Source organism: Brassica napus, chromosome C3 (genome assembly GCF_020379485.1).
Source record: "Brassica napus cultivar Da-Ae chromosome C3, Da-Ae, whole genome shotgun sequence".
In the NCBI taxonomy this organism is placed as follows: Eukaryota; Viridiplantae; Streptophyta; class Magnoliopsida; order Brassicales; family Brassicaceae; genus Brassica; species Brassica napus.
This window is the reverse complement of record NC_063446.1, coordinates 13,055,085-13,074,738: the sequence shown is the minus strand read 5'-3', so window position 1 is coordinate 13,074,738 and position 19,654 is coordinate 13,055,085. Positions and strand designations below refer to the sequence as shown.

At 36.5% G+C, this 19,654-nt stretch overlaps 1 protein-coding gene and 1 non-coding gene across 2 annotated transcripts; one reads left to right on the top strand and one right to left on the bottom strand.

Annotated features, from left to right (window-relative positions):
• Window positions 1-675: 675 nt before the first annotated feature.
• LOC106410041 (probable E3 ubiquitin-protein ligase BAH1-like) lies at window positions 676-6,333 on the top strand. The gene is made up of 7 exons (XM_013850549.3): window positions 676-834; window positions 984-1,218; window positions 3,249-3,493; window positions 3,573-3,824; window positions 3,931-4,068; window positions 4,165-4,223; window positions 4,659-6,333. The coding sequence occupies exons 2-7, from the start codon at window positions 1,017-1,019 to the stop codon at window positions 4,762-4,764; spliced, it is 1,002 nt and encodes a 333-aa protein (XP_013706003.1). The 5' UTR covers window positions 676-834; window positions 984-1,016; the 3' UTR covers window positions 4,765-6,333.
• Window positions 6,334-7,876: 1,543 nt separating this feature from the next.
• LOC125584721 lies at window positions 7,877-7,983 on the bottom strand. Its single transcript, XR_007321630.1, has one exon. It is a non-coding gene; the product is annotated as a small nucleolar RNA R71 (small nucleolar RNA).
• Window positions 7,984-19,654: the final 11,671 nt, after the last annotated feature.

Genomic DNA, 19,654 nt, shown 5'->3' with positions numbered 1-19,654 from the left:
ATCAAAGAACTCATTAAATACATTTATGTTTTCATTAATATCACATATCTAACCAATAGTATTTTAAATAAATCAATTTATTTATAAAATTAATGCATTTTGCAATTAATTTTTAGCTGAAAGGTTGTATAAATTGAGCTAGTGACACTTAATATGAAACAGAGAGAGTAGCAGTTTTAGTGCGACAAATTGAATATTTGACAACATTAACTTTTGCTTTGAGAATTCTAAGGTGTCTACTAGTCACCAGATATGGATTTAAAAGAGGAAGGACATTAAGAATCAATGCTCTTAGAAGTTAGAGTGTACTTATTCGGGACAATATATAGTTGGGGTACGAATATTTAAAATTCAGATGAGAATCAAGCATACCAACGTATGAAGTCATTTCCAAAATTGAGATTAAGATTGATTTGATGATAAAAAATATTTTACGTGAATAATAAAAGAGAAATGAACCGTATAGTTTATGAGACTCTCATACTTGTTTTACTCGATTTTAACGCTAACACCAAGAAAATTAAGAGACTAGATAGTAAATGAATATGCAATTCTTTGGAGCATTCATGGGGACGCGCTTTCTTGGCTCTCTCTAACACGTTATTGGCATGCCGTTTGAAACGAAGCTATTGAGGAGGTACACAAAGCAACTTTGCTTAGATTTGTTTGTATAACAAAACCCTAAAAATACCATTGAAAACGTACGTGAAACAAAACCCTAAAAATAGGAAAGCCCAATACACAATAAATTTAGAAGTGACTTCAAAGAGAAGGGATTTTGTCTTCGTCAGCCAGCTATCATCTTGATCCTTCCAGATATCATACTTTCAATAGGTAATTAATTGGCTAATCTCCCTTCTCTCGGCGACATTTCTCTATTTAAGCAATTGTAAATTCGTTTTGAGAAAAAAAAAAGTCAATCATATCTTTGCTCGATTGGAAAGTATCTCATATTTACTGGAATACATATAAAAATATTGCAGCCGGAGATTGAGATTTGTGTACTATATGAGAAGATGAAGTTTGGAGAGACGTTTACGGAATATATACGTGGAGAAGAGGAGTGGTTTTTAGAAAAATGTCGTCATGTTGAATATAAGAAACTCAAGAAAGTGCTAAAGAAATGCAAGACAACATGTAACACCACAAGATCTGATGATGAACACATCAACTCATCGGCTACTTTGTCTGATACATGCCAATGCCAGTCTTGCCCTTGTATGTATAACTTCTCTCTCCCTTGTTCCCTCTCTTCTTCACCCTTTTACCTTTCTAATCTTTAGAGCAATAGTCGAATCCATAGATAATGGGGAACGATCAAATAGTTAGCAGTCTCAAGCCTATATATGGCTCTACTCCTTTTGATCATTTACTTGAGCAGATAGGTCTAGCAAAGTATGAAAATAATATGTTCCAAAAAATAAATGCTCCAAAAATAGGGTATGAAAATAATATGATCAATCAAGCGACTCCCTTTTTTTTTAAGGAATTAAAAATTTTAAAATAATTTCAAAATTTATGTGTTATATACTGATTTTTTAAAAAAAAATTAAATTAAGATTGATGTTTTATTTGCCTGTATCCAAAACCGGCTTTTTGTATTAGTCCGGTTCTGAATGGTTGTGCCGTGTACTATGGAGCAGACCTGAAAGTAGGGCTGTGAATTGGGCGGCCCAACACCTAAATGGATGTGTTTAGTTGGGCATATATTTTTCTAGATCCAAAACACATACACCCATATTTAGCCCACACCCAATACCCAATACCCAAACTCAACTTCACCCATCACCCAGCTGCACAGCCCAAGCTCACCCAATTATAAGTAAATCTGTTTAAACTCAATCTAAGTCCAATTTTAATGTCATTGAAAAATTATGAATACAAATGTGATGTAAAATAAATTTAATAGACTTCAATTTTTGGTAACTGTGTTTTATGTAAAAAAATTATAACTCTCTCTTTTATATAAAAAAAAATTATAACTCTCTATTTTATGTAAAAAAAAATTATAACTCTGTTTTATATAAGAGAAGTATCCTAAGATATCACTAAAAAAGTTTCTGTCACAAATATAGATTCTAAAAAATGACCAAAATGTTTCATTAAAGAGGTAAATATACACTTATACCCCTATGGTTAACTAATCCAAACCTTAGAGTTTAGACTTAAAGGGTGGGGATTTGGGATTGAGATTTAAAATTTTATAAAATAAAAATAAATATTAAAAATTTGAAAATAAAAATTTTAAAAATAGTTTCAAAAAGTATTTTCGAATTACAAAAAGAAAATTTGATAAAAAAAATAAAAAAATTTCGAAATTTTTTTTTATTAAAAAAAATTATAAAAAAGTTCGAATGTGAAAACATATAATCTAAAACTATATAAAAAAATTAATTTTAAATGTTTTTTAAATTTTTTTTATATATCTAGGGTATTAAGGTCCTTTTACTTATTAACTGAAACATTTTGGTCATTTTCCTCCTTGTGGTCTATTTTTGTGATCAAAACTTGAAAATTGTCTATTTAGAAGAATTGTCATTTATATAATGGAGAAATCTGGTTCAGGCCGGAGAAATCAGGTCACAAAATCGCAGATGAACCGTATAATTGATTTTTCAATTTTCTCCCAATATTAAAAAGCTTATTTTTTTTTAATGTAATGGGTTAACCCATTATGCAATTGGATTGGTCCAACTTGCCCATGAGCAAATTTGGTGTTCAGCCCAATTGGACCATGAAATACATGGATTTACCCGTTACCCGCCCAACACAGTCTAGACTGGGCCACACCCATGTGTACTCAACCAATTGACAGCCCTACCTGAAAGCAACCGTACCAAGTGATTGCAGTTGGTTTTGAGCTGAAATGCCATGTTAACTAAAATGGAGATCAAAGAGTACAGTTAACCACCCCATGGACTATTCCCATTTTATAGTGGCATGTCTTGTATTTTTCTTCCAGTGTTCAAAAATTGTTAGGTGGTAATTAGGAGATTTATAGAAGATTAGCGTCTACTCAGGAGTGTAGATGCCGCCACCTAAACCGTTTTTTTTAAATCATCATAGAAAATCGTTCTGTTTTAGAACATTGCTTTCTTCAGTTAAGCAGTTCCAGGCTCAAAAAGACGTATTAGTTATGGGTAATCAAAACGTGTGTGTTTTTTTAAGTATTTCATATTGTTTACGCGTCGAGTGTTTTGTTAATAAGATTAGGTGGTTGATGTGAAAGGTGATATGTTACAATGTAGGGTGTGATGAGATGTTCTTTGAAGAGCTGATGAAGGAAGTTTCTGACATAGCAGGATTCTTTAAGTCAAGAGTTAGGCATCTTCTACATATTCATGTAGCCACTGGGATGCAAAGATACATGATGCGTCTACGCAGATGCTTTAGGGACGAAAAACAAGCTTTAGTCGAAGAGGGCCAAATCTTGATCCAATATATAACAATGAACGCTATTGCCATCCGTAAAATCCTAAAGAAATATGACAAGGTTAGGCTTATTGCGAAAAATGAAAATTGTATTTGAAATAAACGGGCAGGATTGTTAAACTGGTTTAATATGTCTTCAGGTGCATGGCTCAGACAACGGTAAGAATTTCAAATTGAAAATGCGAGCAGAGCGTATAGAGCTCTTGCACTCACCTTGGCTCATAGAACTTGGAGCCTTTTATCTTAACTCTGGGCTTGACAAAGTTGGTAACTTTAAGAACTCTTTTGGCCGAGTCTCATGTGAAAATCTCAACGAAGATCAACCAGTGATGAAGCTCATGCTGCCTAACACAACAGAGCTCGAGTTTGATCTAACTTGCGCAATCTGCCTGGTAACAAAATGAAAAAAAAAAAAAAATCATAAGCAAATGGAATTTTACATGTTTAAAACATCTTCTCACAAGGAGGTGAAGATTAAAAGTTTTTGTTTTTTGACAGGAAACGGTATTCAATCCCTATGCTTTAAAATGTGGTCACATATTTTGTAAAGCGTGTGCATGCTCGGCTGCTTCTGTAATGATTTTCCAAGGCGTTAAAGCAGCACCACAATGTTCCAAATGTCCCATATGTAGAGAGGTTTGTTTAGATTCTTGCAACACTAAATATTTTCTTCTCTCAAGTTTGGTTTCCATTATCTATACTGAGGTGTTGATCGTTACATGTGGTGTGCAGGTTGGAGTTTATGCGGAAGCGGTTCACATGATCGAGCTCCACCTTCTGTTAAAGATACGGTGAGACAAATCTCTAATTTAGATGTCACCAAACCAGTATATGTGTCAATTAACTTTTGAACTAATTTTATATATCTACTAGATAACTAATTTTTCATATAGTTTTAGATGTCACCAAACCAGTATTTGATTGTTACATGTGGTGTGCAGGTTGTTTATATAGTTTTATTTTTGGTAGAAATTTGTTTATATAGTTACTAGAAGATGAAGTTTCAAACGAATTTCTTGTACTTCTAATTTCCAAAAGCTTAACGTTTAAATTCACAATAAATGAGTCTTAGAAATTATTTCTGTTTTTTATTTCCTGAGGTGGTATAGATTATTCAAAGTTGCTATACTATAGGTACTCATATTTTCTATCCATGGACGTCAATATATTAATAATTCTATATAAAATCTCAGTAAATATGATTTGTGTTCATAATATTTTTGCAGATGCAAAGAGTATTGGAAGGAGAGGATAGTGGGGGAACGGTCTGAGATGGTGAAGCAGTCTAAAATGTTTTGGAACGAACAGACGGTTCATATGATCGGTTACTAGTCATTTACTTCTTCCATCATAACTTATCCTTTATATACTGGTGAACAAATAAAAACAGCACTAATTAGGAATTTTTTCCCTTTGATAAGACATAAATCAAGTTGTGTTTGATAAAAAAAAAATCAAGTTGTATTAGAATTGTTATGATGTTCTGGATATGTTATGATAATTTATTACTATAAGCTTACAAAACATGACGTGGTTTTAAAATAAAAATTAACATTAACTGATGTATTTTTAAGACATTGTATGAAAACATTTGTTTGCTTAGACTATAATTATATGAGAGATGTGTTGATGAAAATGAAATTATGAAAGATGAGCGTGTCTTCAAAGTCAAACAAAACAAGAAAAAACAAGAACAGATGAGGATTACTCCATTGAGTAGGGGTGCTAAATTATTTAAATCTAACCATATATATTTATGAAAAATTTACATATGAAGACACATTTTGACTTTAGAATTACATCTAAAGACACATCTTCTTGCATGTGACACACATTCTTTATATGTTTTGTCTATTCTACCATTTTATTTAGTTGAGGATATATTTTTATTTTGTTTTAACTAAACAAAGCCATTTCCACCACGCATCATTTGTGTGTTCTCTCTCATGTCTCCAATTTTAAATAATTATCATCCATAAACTCCAAAAATCTATCTCTCTTTCCAATCTCATATTTATTTTTTCCAGATTTATTTCTTTTGATTTGATTTTTTAACTGGTTGATCGTATTAAAAATCTGAGACCACCGCTGTATTCCTCTCGACAAAACAAAGCCGTAGCTTCTGACCACGCCTGATATCTTGTGAATTTACATGTTTTTAACTTCTTATTCTTGCATGGTTTGGTCATTTGGAGCATCATTTAGGCACATTTAGGTTGCATATCATTGCATTTGTACATATCAGGTGTTGGAGAGCACCATGGATGAGTTAGAGGACCATTGGTGGGATTTTGAGTGCAATTGGAGTCCAAAAGAAGTGTTAAAAGTGATCATTGAGCGATCTCCCTATCAGAGCGACCTCACGCAGCGAGGTAGCGTACCCGCTCCATATGTAGAGCGACCTGGTGGAGCGGGGTCTGTAGCTCGCGCGTGTTATGAAGAAACGAAGCAAAACATTTGGAGCGGGGTTTGGCAGCGAGGTGGCGTACCCGCTCTGAAGCCAGAGCGTGAAAGATGAACACGGATGAAGGCCTTAAAAATCTCTTCTGAAGCTCAAAATTTGTGGAGACACTGGAAATTGAGTTAGCTTTCCAATAGAAGTGGTTTCAAGTCATTTGAAGCTGTATTGGATAAGTTATGATCGATTTACTATAGGTGTATCAATCCTTGCCGGGGACCACTTGAAAGTTGATGGGATTAACCAACTTCCCACTTTCTTCCACCCACCTTTCCTTTGCACGATTTTTCCTACTTTTCTGTATAATATCTGCTTTCTTTTTATCAAAAGAGTGGGGAAGAAACATGATTATCCAACTTTGTAATAATTTAACTTGTCAAAAACTCTCTCTCTTTGAAATATCATTGTTCTTAGTGTTCTTGAGCTGTTCTTCAATTGTTCATCATCTGTTCTTGAGTTTTAATTTCGTTTTGCTTGTTTAAATCCTTGTTTATCTTTATTCTCTGTTGTATCTACTTGAATATGCTTCAATCTATTATGAGATTAAGTGTTTTCATGGAGATTAGTGAGTAGTTTCCTTAAGAATTCATGGGTTAGGGAGATTAGAGTAACTTAGTGAAGATCTATGGTGTTATTGTATTAGATCCTTGTATGAACTTGCTTGTTGAGTATTCTTAATGCTTGTTTAGTCTTGATCACTCTAAACCTGATTTCTAAACACTTCTCATCAGACATGATTAAATGAAGTGTTTGAATCAACTCAACTAAGCTCTAGTGAGATTAGCCAAGGACACTTGATGTTAAAATTGCTAGATAGTTATTGAACTTGAACTTAAAGATTGCTTGATTGAATTAAGCCAAAGACATTTGATGTTTAATGATTTCTAAGCAAATGGGCATTTACCTAGACATAGGACTTGTCTAGAATTGTGTTTAGACTTAAGAGATTACTTTGATTGAAAGCTTGTCACCTAGATTGGATTTTAGTTACTTGAAATCAATTCCCTTAGCCCATGGATTCACTTGTCTAAATTGATCAAAACCTTGTTGTATTGCTCTGTTTGCTATTGTTACTTGTCACACACTCACAACTATTGAATCCGCTTAGCTTAAGAAATGACTTGTATTCTCACTGATTCACATCACTAGGACTGGTTCGACATTCACTCACCCCCCTATACTACAACATTTGCAATAGGTAGAAAAACCTATTATCAAATTGGCGCCGTTGCCGGGGACTAGTCTGATTGTGACATTGCGTTTGAGTCTTTGCTTGAGACTGAGTTTTACTTTGTTTTTAAGTTACTAATTATCTATCTTCATATATATTTGGATGACAGGTGCATGAACTTGAGAAGCAAAGGATCAACAAATCTTGCACCAAGAGTGGACAACATCAAAGCCTTAGAAAGAGAGTTGGGAAGACAGAGAAGAGAAAGAGAAAAGCAAGCCCACTTACATAGATTGGGGCTTGAGATGGAGAGAAACCCGAATCAACCGGAAGGTGTCTATGAAGTTGATGATCATAGACAAAATGTCCAAGAAGTTCCTCCTGGAGCTGCTCAAGAGGGCAATGGTCAAGGAGCTGCCAACCTTCGACCTAGACAACCACAACGCCAAGCTAGGGCCATCGGTACATATGATCAACCTAACATAAATGGGAATAGGTTGGGCATTAGGGGACCGCCAGTTGCCAACAACAATTTCGAGATCAAGTCCAGCCTCATCAACATGATTGAAAACAACAAGTACCATGGACTTGCCTTGGAAGACCCACTAGATCACCTTGACAGATTTGATAAATACTGTGGCTTGTCAAAAACAAATGGAGTTTCAGAAGATGCTTTCAAGCTCAGATTGTTTCCTTTCTCTTTGGGAGACAAGGCTCACACGTGGGAGAAAAACATCTCAAGTGATACTATCACCACTTGGGATGAATGCAAGAAGGCCTTCCTCAACAAGTTCTTCTCTGCTACAAGGACTGCAAACCTTAGAAATCAGATCTCTGGTTTTCAACAAAAAGGACTTGAAGGATTTTCAGAGGCATGGGAGAGATTCAGAACTTACTTGTCTCAATGTCCCCACCATGGCTTCAACAATGAGAGCTTGCTAAGCACATTCTACAGAGGAGTCTTGCCTAAATTCAAAAGCCAGCTTGACACTGCAAGCAATGGAAACTACTTGGGGAGGACTGTCGAAGATGCATTAGAACTCTTGGAGAACATGGCACAGAGTGATTCTGTCTACAATGACGAATATGACAGAAGAGACAGAAGTGGGGGAGGAGAAGATATGACCACAAAAAGAGAACTGAAAGCAATACAAGAAAAGATTGACATGCTACTATCAGAAAAGAACAAGAAGGAGGAGTTACATATGGTTTCTGAAGCTGATGGAGTAGAATGCCAAGAAGATATGTACTATGTCAACGCTCAGGGTACATGGTACAAGAAGGAACATGACTATCAAAACCAGAACAACTACCAACAGAAACCCTTCTACAACAACCAACAGAAGCCATTCAACAACTACCAGCCAAAACCATTCTACAACAATCAGCCTAAGCCATTCTACAACAACAACCAAGGTGGTTACCAACAAAAACAGAACTTCCCTCCTGGATTCTCACCAAAACCAAATCAACCTGCACAAGAACAAGCTGGATCATCAACACAACCTCCACAAGAGAGTAGTACTGAAGCGATGCTGAAACAATTATTGGAGGGACAAGCAAGAAGTGAGAAACAATTAGGATATGAGCTGAAAAATCTCCACAACAAGATTGATGGGAATTACCATGATCTAAACAACAAGTTCAAAAACTTGGAGAACCAGTTTGTCTCTATGACAGCCAGTTCAAGTCGCCAACAAGGTACACTACCTGGAAAGGCTGAACAAAACCCAAAGGAGACAATGAAGGCAATCACCCTGAGGAGTGGAAGAGAGTTGCCTCCTAAAGTCCTCATTAAGGATAATGAGAAACAAGGTGGGGAGGTGGTCATCAATGTAGATGATGATGTGGTGATTGTGGATGAGAAAACTAATGAGGAAATATTGGAGAAGATAGTTGAAGCAAGGGCAAGAGAAAGATTGGAGAGGAGAAAGTTGAGAACAAAAATGAGGAGGCTACATCAACAAAGGAGAAATTGTTCACTCCTCCTCCCTATGAGCCAAAGCTTCCCTTTCCTGGAAGATTCAAGAAGCAACTCCTAGAGAAGTACAAAGCCTTGTTTGACAAACAGATCAGTGAAGTTCAGCTCACCATGCCCATAATTGATGCATTTATGCTGGTTCCACAATACAGCAAGTTCTTGAAAGATGCTGTAGAACAAAAGAAGAAAAAGATGGAAGGGATGGTGATTCTTACTCACGAGTGCAGTGCCATTATTCAGAGACTGACTGTCCCAAGGAAGCTAGAAGACCCTGGTAGTTTCACCCTGCCATGCGCCATTGGACCTTTGACATTTGAGAAATGTCTATGTGATTTGGGAGCAAGTGTCAGCCTCATGCCACTATCCATTGCCAAGAAGCTTGGGTTTACACAATATAAAAAGTGCAAGATCTCTTTGGTGCTAGCTGATCGATCTGTCAAGCTCCCCATTGGCATCCTAGAAGATCTTCCTGTCAAGATAGGAAATTGTGAAGTGCCTACTGACTTTGTAGTGCTTGAGATGGATGAAGAGCCTAGAGATCCTTTGATCTTTGGAAGACCTTTCTTGGCAACTGCCGGAGCAATGGTGAATGTGAGAGATGGCACAATTGATCTCCACCTTGGAAAAGATCACATTCTCCATTTTGATATCAAGGAGATGATGAAGAAGCCCACAACTCAAGGAGAAATATTCTACATTGATGAGATGGATGCCTTGGCTGATAATTTCCTTGAGGAGTTAGCGATTGAGGACTCTCTTCAACATGCCCTGACCATTGAAAGAGAGACCCAAATGATTGAAAACAAAGAGAGTGATGAGCTAGTAAGAAGGCTAGATGTTCACCTTGAGGAGGATGGAGAAGATGAGTTCATGGAGTTGCCACAAATGACTCAACATGCTGCCTCAGCAGACATTCAAGAGAACCTCCATGAAGCTGATTGGAGTGAGCTCAAGGCACCAAAAGTGGAGCTTAAACCTCTTCCCCATGGTGTAAGGTACGCTTTCCTTGGACCTAATGAGACATATCCTGTCATTGTGAGTAGTGAGCTGACTGAGAATGAATTGTCTATGCTTTTAAATGAACTTAAAAAGTATAGAAAAGCACTAGGATACTCACTTGATGACATTAAAGGAATCTCACCATCTTTGTGCATGCATAGGATACATCTAGAGGATGAATCTAAAACTTCAATTGAACACCAAAGAAGATTAAATCCTAATTTGAAAGATGTTGTTAAAAAAGAGATAATCAAATTGTTAGATGCTGGTGTGATCTATCCTATCTCTGATAGCAATTGGGTTTCACCTGTGCATGTAGTTCCTAAAAAAGGTGGCATAACAGTTGTTAAGAACGAAAATGATGAGTTAATACCAACAAGAACAATAACTGGACATAGGATGTGCATTGACTATCGAAAACTGAATGCAGCCTCTAGAAAGGATCATTTCCCTTTACCATTCATTGATCAGATGTTAGAGAGGCTAGCTAACCATCCTTATTATTGTTTCCTTGATGGATACTCTGGATTTTTCCAAATCCCTATACACCCAAATGACCAAGAGAAAACGACATTCACTTGTCCTTATGGTACCTTTGCATATCGAAGGATGCCATTTGGACTGTGCAATGCACCAGGAACATTCCAAAGAGCAATGATGTCAATCTTCTCTGATTTTATTGAGGATGTAATGGAGGTGTTTATGGATGATTTTTCTGTATATGGTTCTTCGTTTGCTACTTGTTTGTCAAATCTTTGCAGGGTATTACGGAGATGTGAGGACACTAACCTGGTGCTCAATTGGGAGAAGTGTCACTTCATGGTCAAGGAAGGGATTGTTCTTGGACACAAAGTTTCTGAGAAAGGAATTGAAGTGGACAAAGCCAAGATAGATGTCATGGTTGGTCTAGCGCCACCAAGAACGGTGAAGGATATAAGAAGCTTTCTGGGTCATGCCGGTTTCTATAGAAGATTCATTATGGATTTCTCAAAGATAGCTAGACCATTGACCAGGCTGTTATGCAAAGAAGCTGCATTTCACTTCGATGAGGAGTGTATGGAAGCTTTCAAAAACCTGAAGAATGCACTCATCAGTGCACCCATAGTTCAACCGCCAGATTGGGATCTCCCCTTTGAGATCATGTGTGATGCAAGTGACTTTGCTGTAGGAGCAGTCCTAGGCCAGAAGAGAGACAAGAAGTCACATGTGATCTACTATGCAAGTAGAACACTTGATGAAGCTCAAGCTAAATACTCTACAACTGAAAAGGAGCTATTGGCCATTGTCTTTGCATTTGAGAAGTTCAGAAGCTACTTGGTTGGGTCAAAGGTGACTGTCTACACTGATCATGCTGCATTAAGACACCTCTTAGCCAAGAAAGATGCAAAACCAAGACTGTTGAGATGGATTCTGCTGCTACAAGAGTTTGATCTTGAGATCAAGGACAGGCCTGGAGTTGAGAATGGAGTAGCTGATCACCTGTCCAGGTTGAAGGTGGAGTGTGGAATCCCTATTGATGACAGACTTCCAGAAGAGCAAATGATGGCTATTCATGCAGTGGTAGCTGTTTGTGAGACGGGAAAGAAACTTGAAGAGGTGAAGGCAGCTGATGAGAAGGGTCCTTGGTATGCTGATATAGTCAACTACTTAGCTACTGGAAAAGAGCCATTGAACCTTGAAGGTTATGCCAAGAAGAAGTTCTATAAGGATGTGAAGAGATATTATTGGGATGAGCCTTACCTCTACATACTTTGTAGAGATCAACTCTATAGAAGGGCAGTGGCTGAAGAAGAAATTGATGGGATCCTTACACATTGTCATGGATCATCCTATGGAGGCCACTTTGCTACCTTTAAGACGGTTGCAAAAGTCCTACAAGCTGGATTTTGGTGGCCTCACATGTTTAAAGACACCCAAGACTTTGTCTCAAGGTGTGACTCTTGTCAAAGAAGAGGAAACATCACCAAGAGGAATGAAATGCCTCAAAACCCCATCCTAGAAGTTGAAGTGTTTGATGTCTGGGGTATTGACTTCATGGGGCCTTTTCCTTCCTCTTATAGCAACAAGTACATACTGGTGGCTGTAGATTATGTCTCTAAGTGGGTGGAAGCAATTGCAAGTCCAACCAATGATGCAAGGGTGGTTCTAAAAATGTTCAAGAGCATAATCTTTCCAAGGTTTGGGATTCCAAGAGTTGTGATCAGTGATGGAGGGTCTCACTTCATCAACAAACTGTTTGCAAACCTCCTTAAGAAGAATGGTGTGAAGCACAAGGTTGCAACTCCTTACCACCCCCAAACAAGTGGTCAAGTTGAGATTTCCAACAGGGAGATCAAGTCCATTCTGGAGAAGATTGTGGGGGTTACACGGAAAGATTGGTCCATCAAGCTTGATGATGCATTGTGGGCTTATAGGACAGCTTACAAGACACCTTTGGGGACTACACCTTTCAACCTTCTCTATGGAAAATCTTGCCATCTACCAGTTGAGCTTGAGTACAAGGCACTATGGGCAGTCAAGTTGCTGAACTTTGACATCAAGAGCGCCAAGGAGAAGAGATTGATCCAGCTGAATGAACTTGATGAGATAAGACTTGAAGCTTTTGAAAGTTCAAAGATCTACAAAGAGAAAACAAAGGCTCTCCATGACAAACATATCCTGAAAAGAGACTTTAAAGAAGGAGATCAAGTTCTTCTATACAACTCCAGACTGAAACTGTTTCCAGGCAAGCTCAAGTCAAGGTGGTCTGGTCCTTTCAAGATTAAAGAGGTTAAACCTTATGGAGCAATAGTTTTGTGGAGTTCTGATGGAAGAGAGTTCACCATCAATGGACAAAGGGCGAAGCTTTACTTGGGAACCAAATCGGAAGACCTGGGAACTTCGGTTCCACTTTCCGATCCAACCACAGTCTAACCTAAAGGAGGCAAAGTCAAGCTAGAGACTTAAAACAAGCTCACTTGGGAGGAAATCTCAAGAGTATCCTTTGTATATATGTGTGAATGTTTTTAATAAATTGTGTGAACTATCCTTGTTTGTGTGTTTGTTTGTGTGAATTGTGTGTCATTTCAGTTTGGAAGGTGCTCAGAAAAAGAAAGGATTCAAAAGAGGCTAGGAAAGAAACACAAGTGTTGTGGAGACATGCTCATAGCGACATATCCATAGTGACATGCTCAAGTCGCTACAGTCACAAGGTAAGTACTCTAATCCGGTTTAAATTCTCTCCACATCTCTAGTAATTTTTATTTTACTTATCATGTAAACCACTCCAAATTCAAAGTCACACAAGAGACTGTGTGATTCGAGTGTGGTGGGGGTACTATAAAAACTGATCATTTTGCTTGTTTTTATTTGGATGATTTGCATTTGACATATCAAGCACTTTGCATCTGTGTGGATTTTAATGATTTGCATTTTGGATTTTCTTGTGATTGTTAAAAAAAAAAAAAAAAAAAAAAAAAAAAAAAAAGTTGTGAGTTTTGAATTATGCATAGGGAGCCATGATTGAAATTGCCATGAAAAGAACATATCTACAAGCATCTCTTGAGCCTTGAAAACTCTTTTTGAAACATGTTGCTCATATGATATTGACATTGTTCTTGAAACCAATTACAAACTGAACTTGATCATAATGAATTTAATCTCTCTTGCATATGGGCACTTGCATACTTGATCATGGATTTCATACACATTTGGGTTATCTTATTCCATGTCTTATCCTTTCATTAACCCAAATAGCACTCCCTTACCCTTGAACCCTTGCCATTCTTTGAAACCAATATTGATTTGTTGAGTGAGGTCTCTTATTGATAGCTTGTCATGTGCAAAATCTTGAGAGTATTGGGAGCGACATATGTTTGTTCTCATCTATTGCTAGCATAAGATCCTCATTTGAACTAGCATCTAGGATGGTGAGTGAGTTTGTGTGTTTTTAAGTTGTTATATCTTGGGTTTGAGAAAAGAGAAAAAGATCAAAGAGTGTCAATAAGAAAAGAAAACCAATAGGAACCAAGAAAATAAAAGAAGAAAAACTCTTAAGTGTGTCAATTAGAATTCCCCAAAGTAAAAAAAAAAAAAAAAAATTAATGAAAGATCATAATGGGGAAAGAAAAAGAGTGTCAAGTTCTTAGTTGGTTGATCATGTAAATAAAAAAAAAAAGAGAGAGTTCACTTGGTGAGAAATGTGAGTGAAGTGTATATACTTGGGTTTTGAAATATAAAAGATGGGTAGAATTTGTAATCACTTAGGAAGAAGAGTAGAATGATGAGAATGAGCTATGTATGCATGAATTGCTCCTAGTCTTAGATAAATTTTGCATAATGATCATGCTCCTTGTTCTTGAGTGATTGCCACCATTAAAAAGATTGTATTTGAACCTTTCTTTTCATTCATAAAAGACCATTAATCTACCAAGCCAAGTGATTGAGATCATGTGCCCATTTGTGAGAATCCACCTTGTGTGTGTGTGTGTGAATGAATGTGAGAATTGGTTGAAGTTACTTGTTGATTGATGAACATTGCACTTTGTATAAAGAAATAAAAAGAGTTTGATAGGCATTGAGAAGCTAGACTGATAGAAAAATGACCAATGATTGTTTGCTATGATCATTTGGAATGTTGTAGAAGAGCTAGGATGTGTGTCTTTTGGCTAAGAGCTCCCTTTTTCAAACTTCTTCCTTCTTAGGACTTGAAACTTTACTTGAGGACAAGTAAAGGACTAGTGTGGGGGAGTTGATATCTTGTGAATTTACATGTTTTTAACTTCTTATTCTTGCATGGTTTGGTCATTTGGAGCATCATTTAGGCACATTTAGGTTGCATATCATTGCATTTGTACATATCAGGTGTTGGAGAGCACCATGGATGAGTTAGAGGACCATTGGTGGGATTTTGAGTGCAATTGGAGTCCAAAAGAAGTGTTAAAAGTGATCATTGAGCGATCTCCCTATCAGAGCGACCTCACGCAGCGAGGTAGCGTACCCGCTCCATATGTAGAGCGACCTGGTGGAGCGGGGTCTGTAGCTCGCGCGTGTTATGAAGAAACGAAGCAAAACATTTGGAGCGGGGTTTGGCAGCGAGGTGGCGTACCCGCTCTGAAGCCAGAGCGTGAAAGATGAACACGGATGAAGGCCTTAAAAATCTCTTCTGAAGCTCAAAATTTGTGGAGACACTGGAAATTGAGTTAGCTTTCCAATAGAAGTGGTTTCAAGTCATTTGAAGCTGTATTGGATAAGTTATGATCGATTTACTATAGGTGTATCAATCCTTGCCGGGGACCACTTGAAAGTTGATGGGATTAACCAACTTCCCACTTTCTTCCACCCACCTTTCCTTTGCACGATTTTTCCTACTTTTCTGTATAATATCTGCTTTCTTTTTATCAAAAGAGTGGGGAAGAAACTTGATTATCCAACTTTGTAATAATTTAACTTGTCAAAAACTCTCTCTCTTTGAAATATCATTGTTCTTAGTGTTCTTGAGCTGTTCTTCAATTGTTCATCATCTGTTCTTGAGTTTTAATTTCGTTTTGCTTGTTTAAATCCTTGTTTATCTTTATTCTCTGTTGTATCTACTTGAATATGCTTCAATCTATTATGAGATTAAGTGTTTTCATGGAGATTAGTGAGTAGTTTCCTTAAGAATTCATGGGTTAGGGAGATTAGAGTAACTTAGTGAAGATCTATGGTGTTATTGTATTAGATCCTTGTATGAACTTGCTTGTTGAGTATTCTTAATGCTTGTTTAGTCTTGATCACTCTAAACCTGATTTCTAAACACTTCTCATCAGACATGATTAGATGAAGTGTTTGAATCAACTCAACTAAGCTCTAGTGAGATTAGCCAAGGACACTTGATGTTAAAATTGCTAGATAGTTATTGAACTTGAACTTAAAGATTGCTTGATTGAATTAAGCCAAAGACATTTGATGTTTAATGATTTCTAAGCAAATGGGCATTTACCTAGACATAGGACTTGTCTAGAATTGTGTTTAGACTTAAGAGATTACTTTGATTGAAAGCTTGTCACCTAGATTGGATTTTAGTTACTTGAAATCAATTCCCTTAGCCCATGGATTCACTTGTCTAAATTGATCAAAACCTTGTTGTATTGCTCTGTTTGCTATTGTTACTTGTCACACACTCACAACTATTGAATCCGCTTAGCTTAAGAAATGACTTGTATTCTCACTGATTCACATCACTAGGACTGGTTCGACATTCACTCACCCCCCTATACTACAACATTTGCAATAGGTAGAAAAACCTATTATCAACGCCTCAAACAGAGCTTTGACACGTCTATAAGTGTTGTGAGAAACTTCACTGAAATCATTTTTCTCCATTTTCGGATAGAATTTTGACTTGATCTCTTAGCTCGTTTATTTTATCAAAAATATGAGACCATAACCATGTTGCTCTCCACAAAACGAATCCATAGCCACCAACCACACCTCAAACAGAGCTTGGGCGTAGCTGTAATCACCATGAGAAGCTTCGTCAAAACCATGAGAAACATCACCGAAATTGCTGGATTTGTTTCTAATCTGGTTTAAAATTTTGGAGATTAACACAAATCAAAACCTATGGATTTTTCTTTGGAGAAGAGGAAAATGAAGAGGTGCTGGAGTAAAGAGAGGAAGAGAATATTGGTTATAGATGGATGGATGATGCAAGTTGTGGATGGACGACTCGTGGATAGACAATACGTAGACGAGTCGTGGATGAATAATATGTGGATAGATATGCAGAGAAAATGTAAACACATAAACGAAAAACATAAATTTATTCATAGTTACATTAGCGACGTATGTTCGACATATTCGTCCACAATAGTTGTGTCCACATAATTCGTTTTGAAAATCTAATTTTTAAAAAATATCAAAACATATATAATATGGATCTCGAAATATAGAACAAAAAAAGTTATAATTTATTTTGTACATTATATATTTATACTTATAAATTTTAGTATGAAATAATACGAAATAAAACATGTTGTGAGGAATAACTTTTTTTTTATGAGAAACCAATAGAAAAAGTTATTATATTATAGGAGAGAGAGAAAAATAACTTTTTTAATCCAATTCTCGATTCCTTCCAGCAGAATACTATTGATTTCATTTCTCACAAGGGTAATTTTGACAAACCAACTCTTTGGCCCTACCAAAAAGTGTCTCACAAGTGGAAAGTGTCTCCTAGTGTAAACCAAAGACAAAATGTGTCTTTAATCAACTCTATATTTATTATTTAACTAAAAGCTTAAATCTAACAATACTAAAAGGGAGATATGCTCAAAGGAGAGACATGCCACATCATTTTAAAAAATCGTCCAATAAGAGTTTTCTAATTTGCCACGTCATTTGCTTAAGCCGATACAAACAATACCGAGCCATATGTCTGGGCTCATAATCCTAATAATTCGCCATAGCCCATTTAGAGTCCACCTTACCTAATCTTCGACGCAAGAAAAGATTCCCTGGCTCTTCCACTTCCCTGCGTATCTGAATTTATTATCCACTCCACGTCCTTCAGTTCTTCTCTTTACTCCTTTCATCTGAATAATGTTATCGTTCCGACTCCTTTTGTTTGTCACCTTATATAAACCCCTTCATCACCAATCTCTGCCCCTCGCAGAATTCACCAGAAAAACATATACAACAAAGAGAAGCTCGAATCAAAAGTTGCAGAGAAGCAATCAAATATCGATTCGCAGAAGACGAATCTCGATGAAATCTAGGCGTCCAATTAATAGCTGAAGAAACTCACCTAGAGTGGATCACCCTTAGATAACATCCTCTTTTGAATTTGAATCCTAGCCGGTTCGTTCAGATTCTAGGTTTTGACGTTAAGATCCGTACGAAACTTCATCAAATACCGTGAAGGAATATAATTGACGAGCTGGAATCCCGTCTCCATAATCGTCCAAAACACGTCCACCGAACCGTCTTTCTCTGTAGTGATAATGTGTGTGAAAATGTGAATCTTAACAAACGGGTCTTTCTGATTATCAGGTATGCTCCCTTTTGCCCTGGAAACAATACCTGTAACAAATGCTTAAGAAGTTATTTCCATCTCTGGATGGGTTTTGTTAGAGCTCTAGATTGAAAGATACACTTATATTCCTAATTCAATTCCGTTAGGATACACAAAGCTTCAATTGTCTTGGATATATTAGTAATTTTCCATCTATATCTTATAACGCACTGACTGGTGTGTGTCTGTGGGACTATTTCACCACGAAAGATGATCCTGTTACGCCAGTCCTCATGAGAAAGATGATATAATCTCTTACTGCTAAATTTGTGATTAATAGGTTTGCTTTTTTTCAGAACCACTTTTGTTATGAAAGTTAGAACTTCTCTAGACGGTTTCTTTGTGTTTTATTTAACTTAAACGCAGTGATAGCATTGCAGGCCATGTAACTGATGTGTTAAAGGGTTTGCTCACAATTCCAGGTAGGGATGTTATAATGGGTTTTGTTAGCGGGTTTTAAATGGGTTTAAAATAAATGCTCATTTAGACTCATTTAGTTAAATGGGTTTTAAATGGTTAGTTTTATTAAGATTCATTTACTAAATGCGTTCTACTTAAAATTAGTGGGGACTCTATTAACTCATTTAAATTAATATAATTAATTATTTTTTGTAGGAAAATGTGATTGTATAGTTTTGGCGAAAAAATCGATTTTACGATTTATGCGAAAAAATTCTGATTTTGCAGTTGTGGCAAAAAAAAAAGGATTTTACAGTTTTGACGGGAAACACATTTTCTGGTTTTGGCGGAAAAATCTGATTATGCAGTTTTGGCGAGAAAACTTGATTTTTTGGTTTTCGCGTTTGGCGAAAAAACTTGTTTTTTTGGTTTTCGCGGGAAAACTCGGTTTTTACGGTTTTGGCGGAAAAACTCGGTTTTTACGGTTTTGGCGGAAAAAACTCGGTTTTTCGGTTTTGGCGGGAAAACTCGATTTTACGGTTTTGGCGGGAAAACACGATTTTACGGTTTTGGCCTGAAAACACGATTTTACTATTTTAGCGGAAAAAACTCGATTTTACGGTTTTGGCGGAAAAACTCGATTTTACGGTTTTAACGGAAAACTCGATTTTAGGGTTTTGGCGGGAAAACTCGATTTTTACGGTTTTGGCGGGAAAACTTGATTTTTACTGATTTTGCGGTTTTAGCGGAGAAAAATCAATTTAGCGGTTTTAGAAGAAAACTTGATTTTACGGTTTTACCAGATTAATTTGATTTGCGTTTATATAATAAAAATCAGTTATAATTTTTTATTTGTTTCATTTAATTTTTGTTAAAAACCATAAAGTTAAAACAATTAAAAATTAGATCAACAATAGTTTAAATGAGTCTAAATGGGTCTAAATGGGTTATTACAAATTTTGTGTATCTAAATGAGTACCCCTAAGAAACCTATTTTTAAATGGGTCTAAACGGGTATGGGTTTTGAATGGGGTGGGTCTTAAACGGGGTGGGTTTAAATGGGGTGGATTTTACCATTTTAACATCCCTAATTCCAAGGTAAGATTTGGTGGTTTAACGCATGAATCTAATCTCTGCTGTTTTGTTTTTTTATCCATAAGCTTACTCTTTGGATGTTTGGTG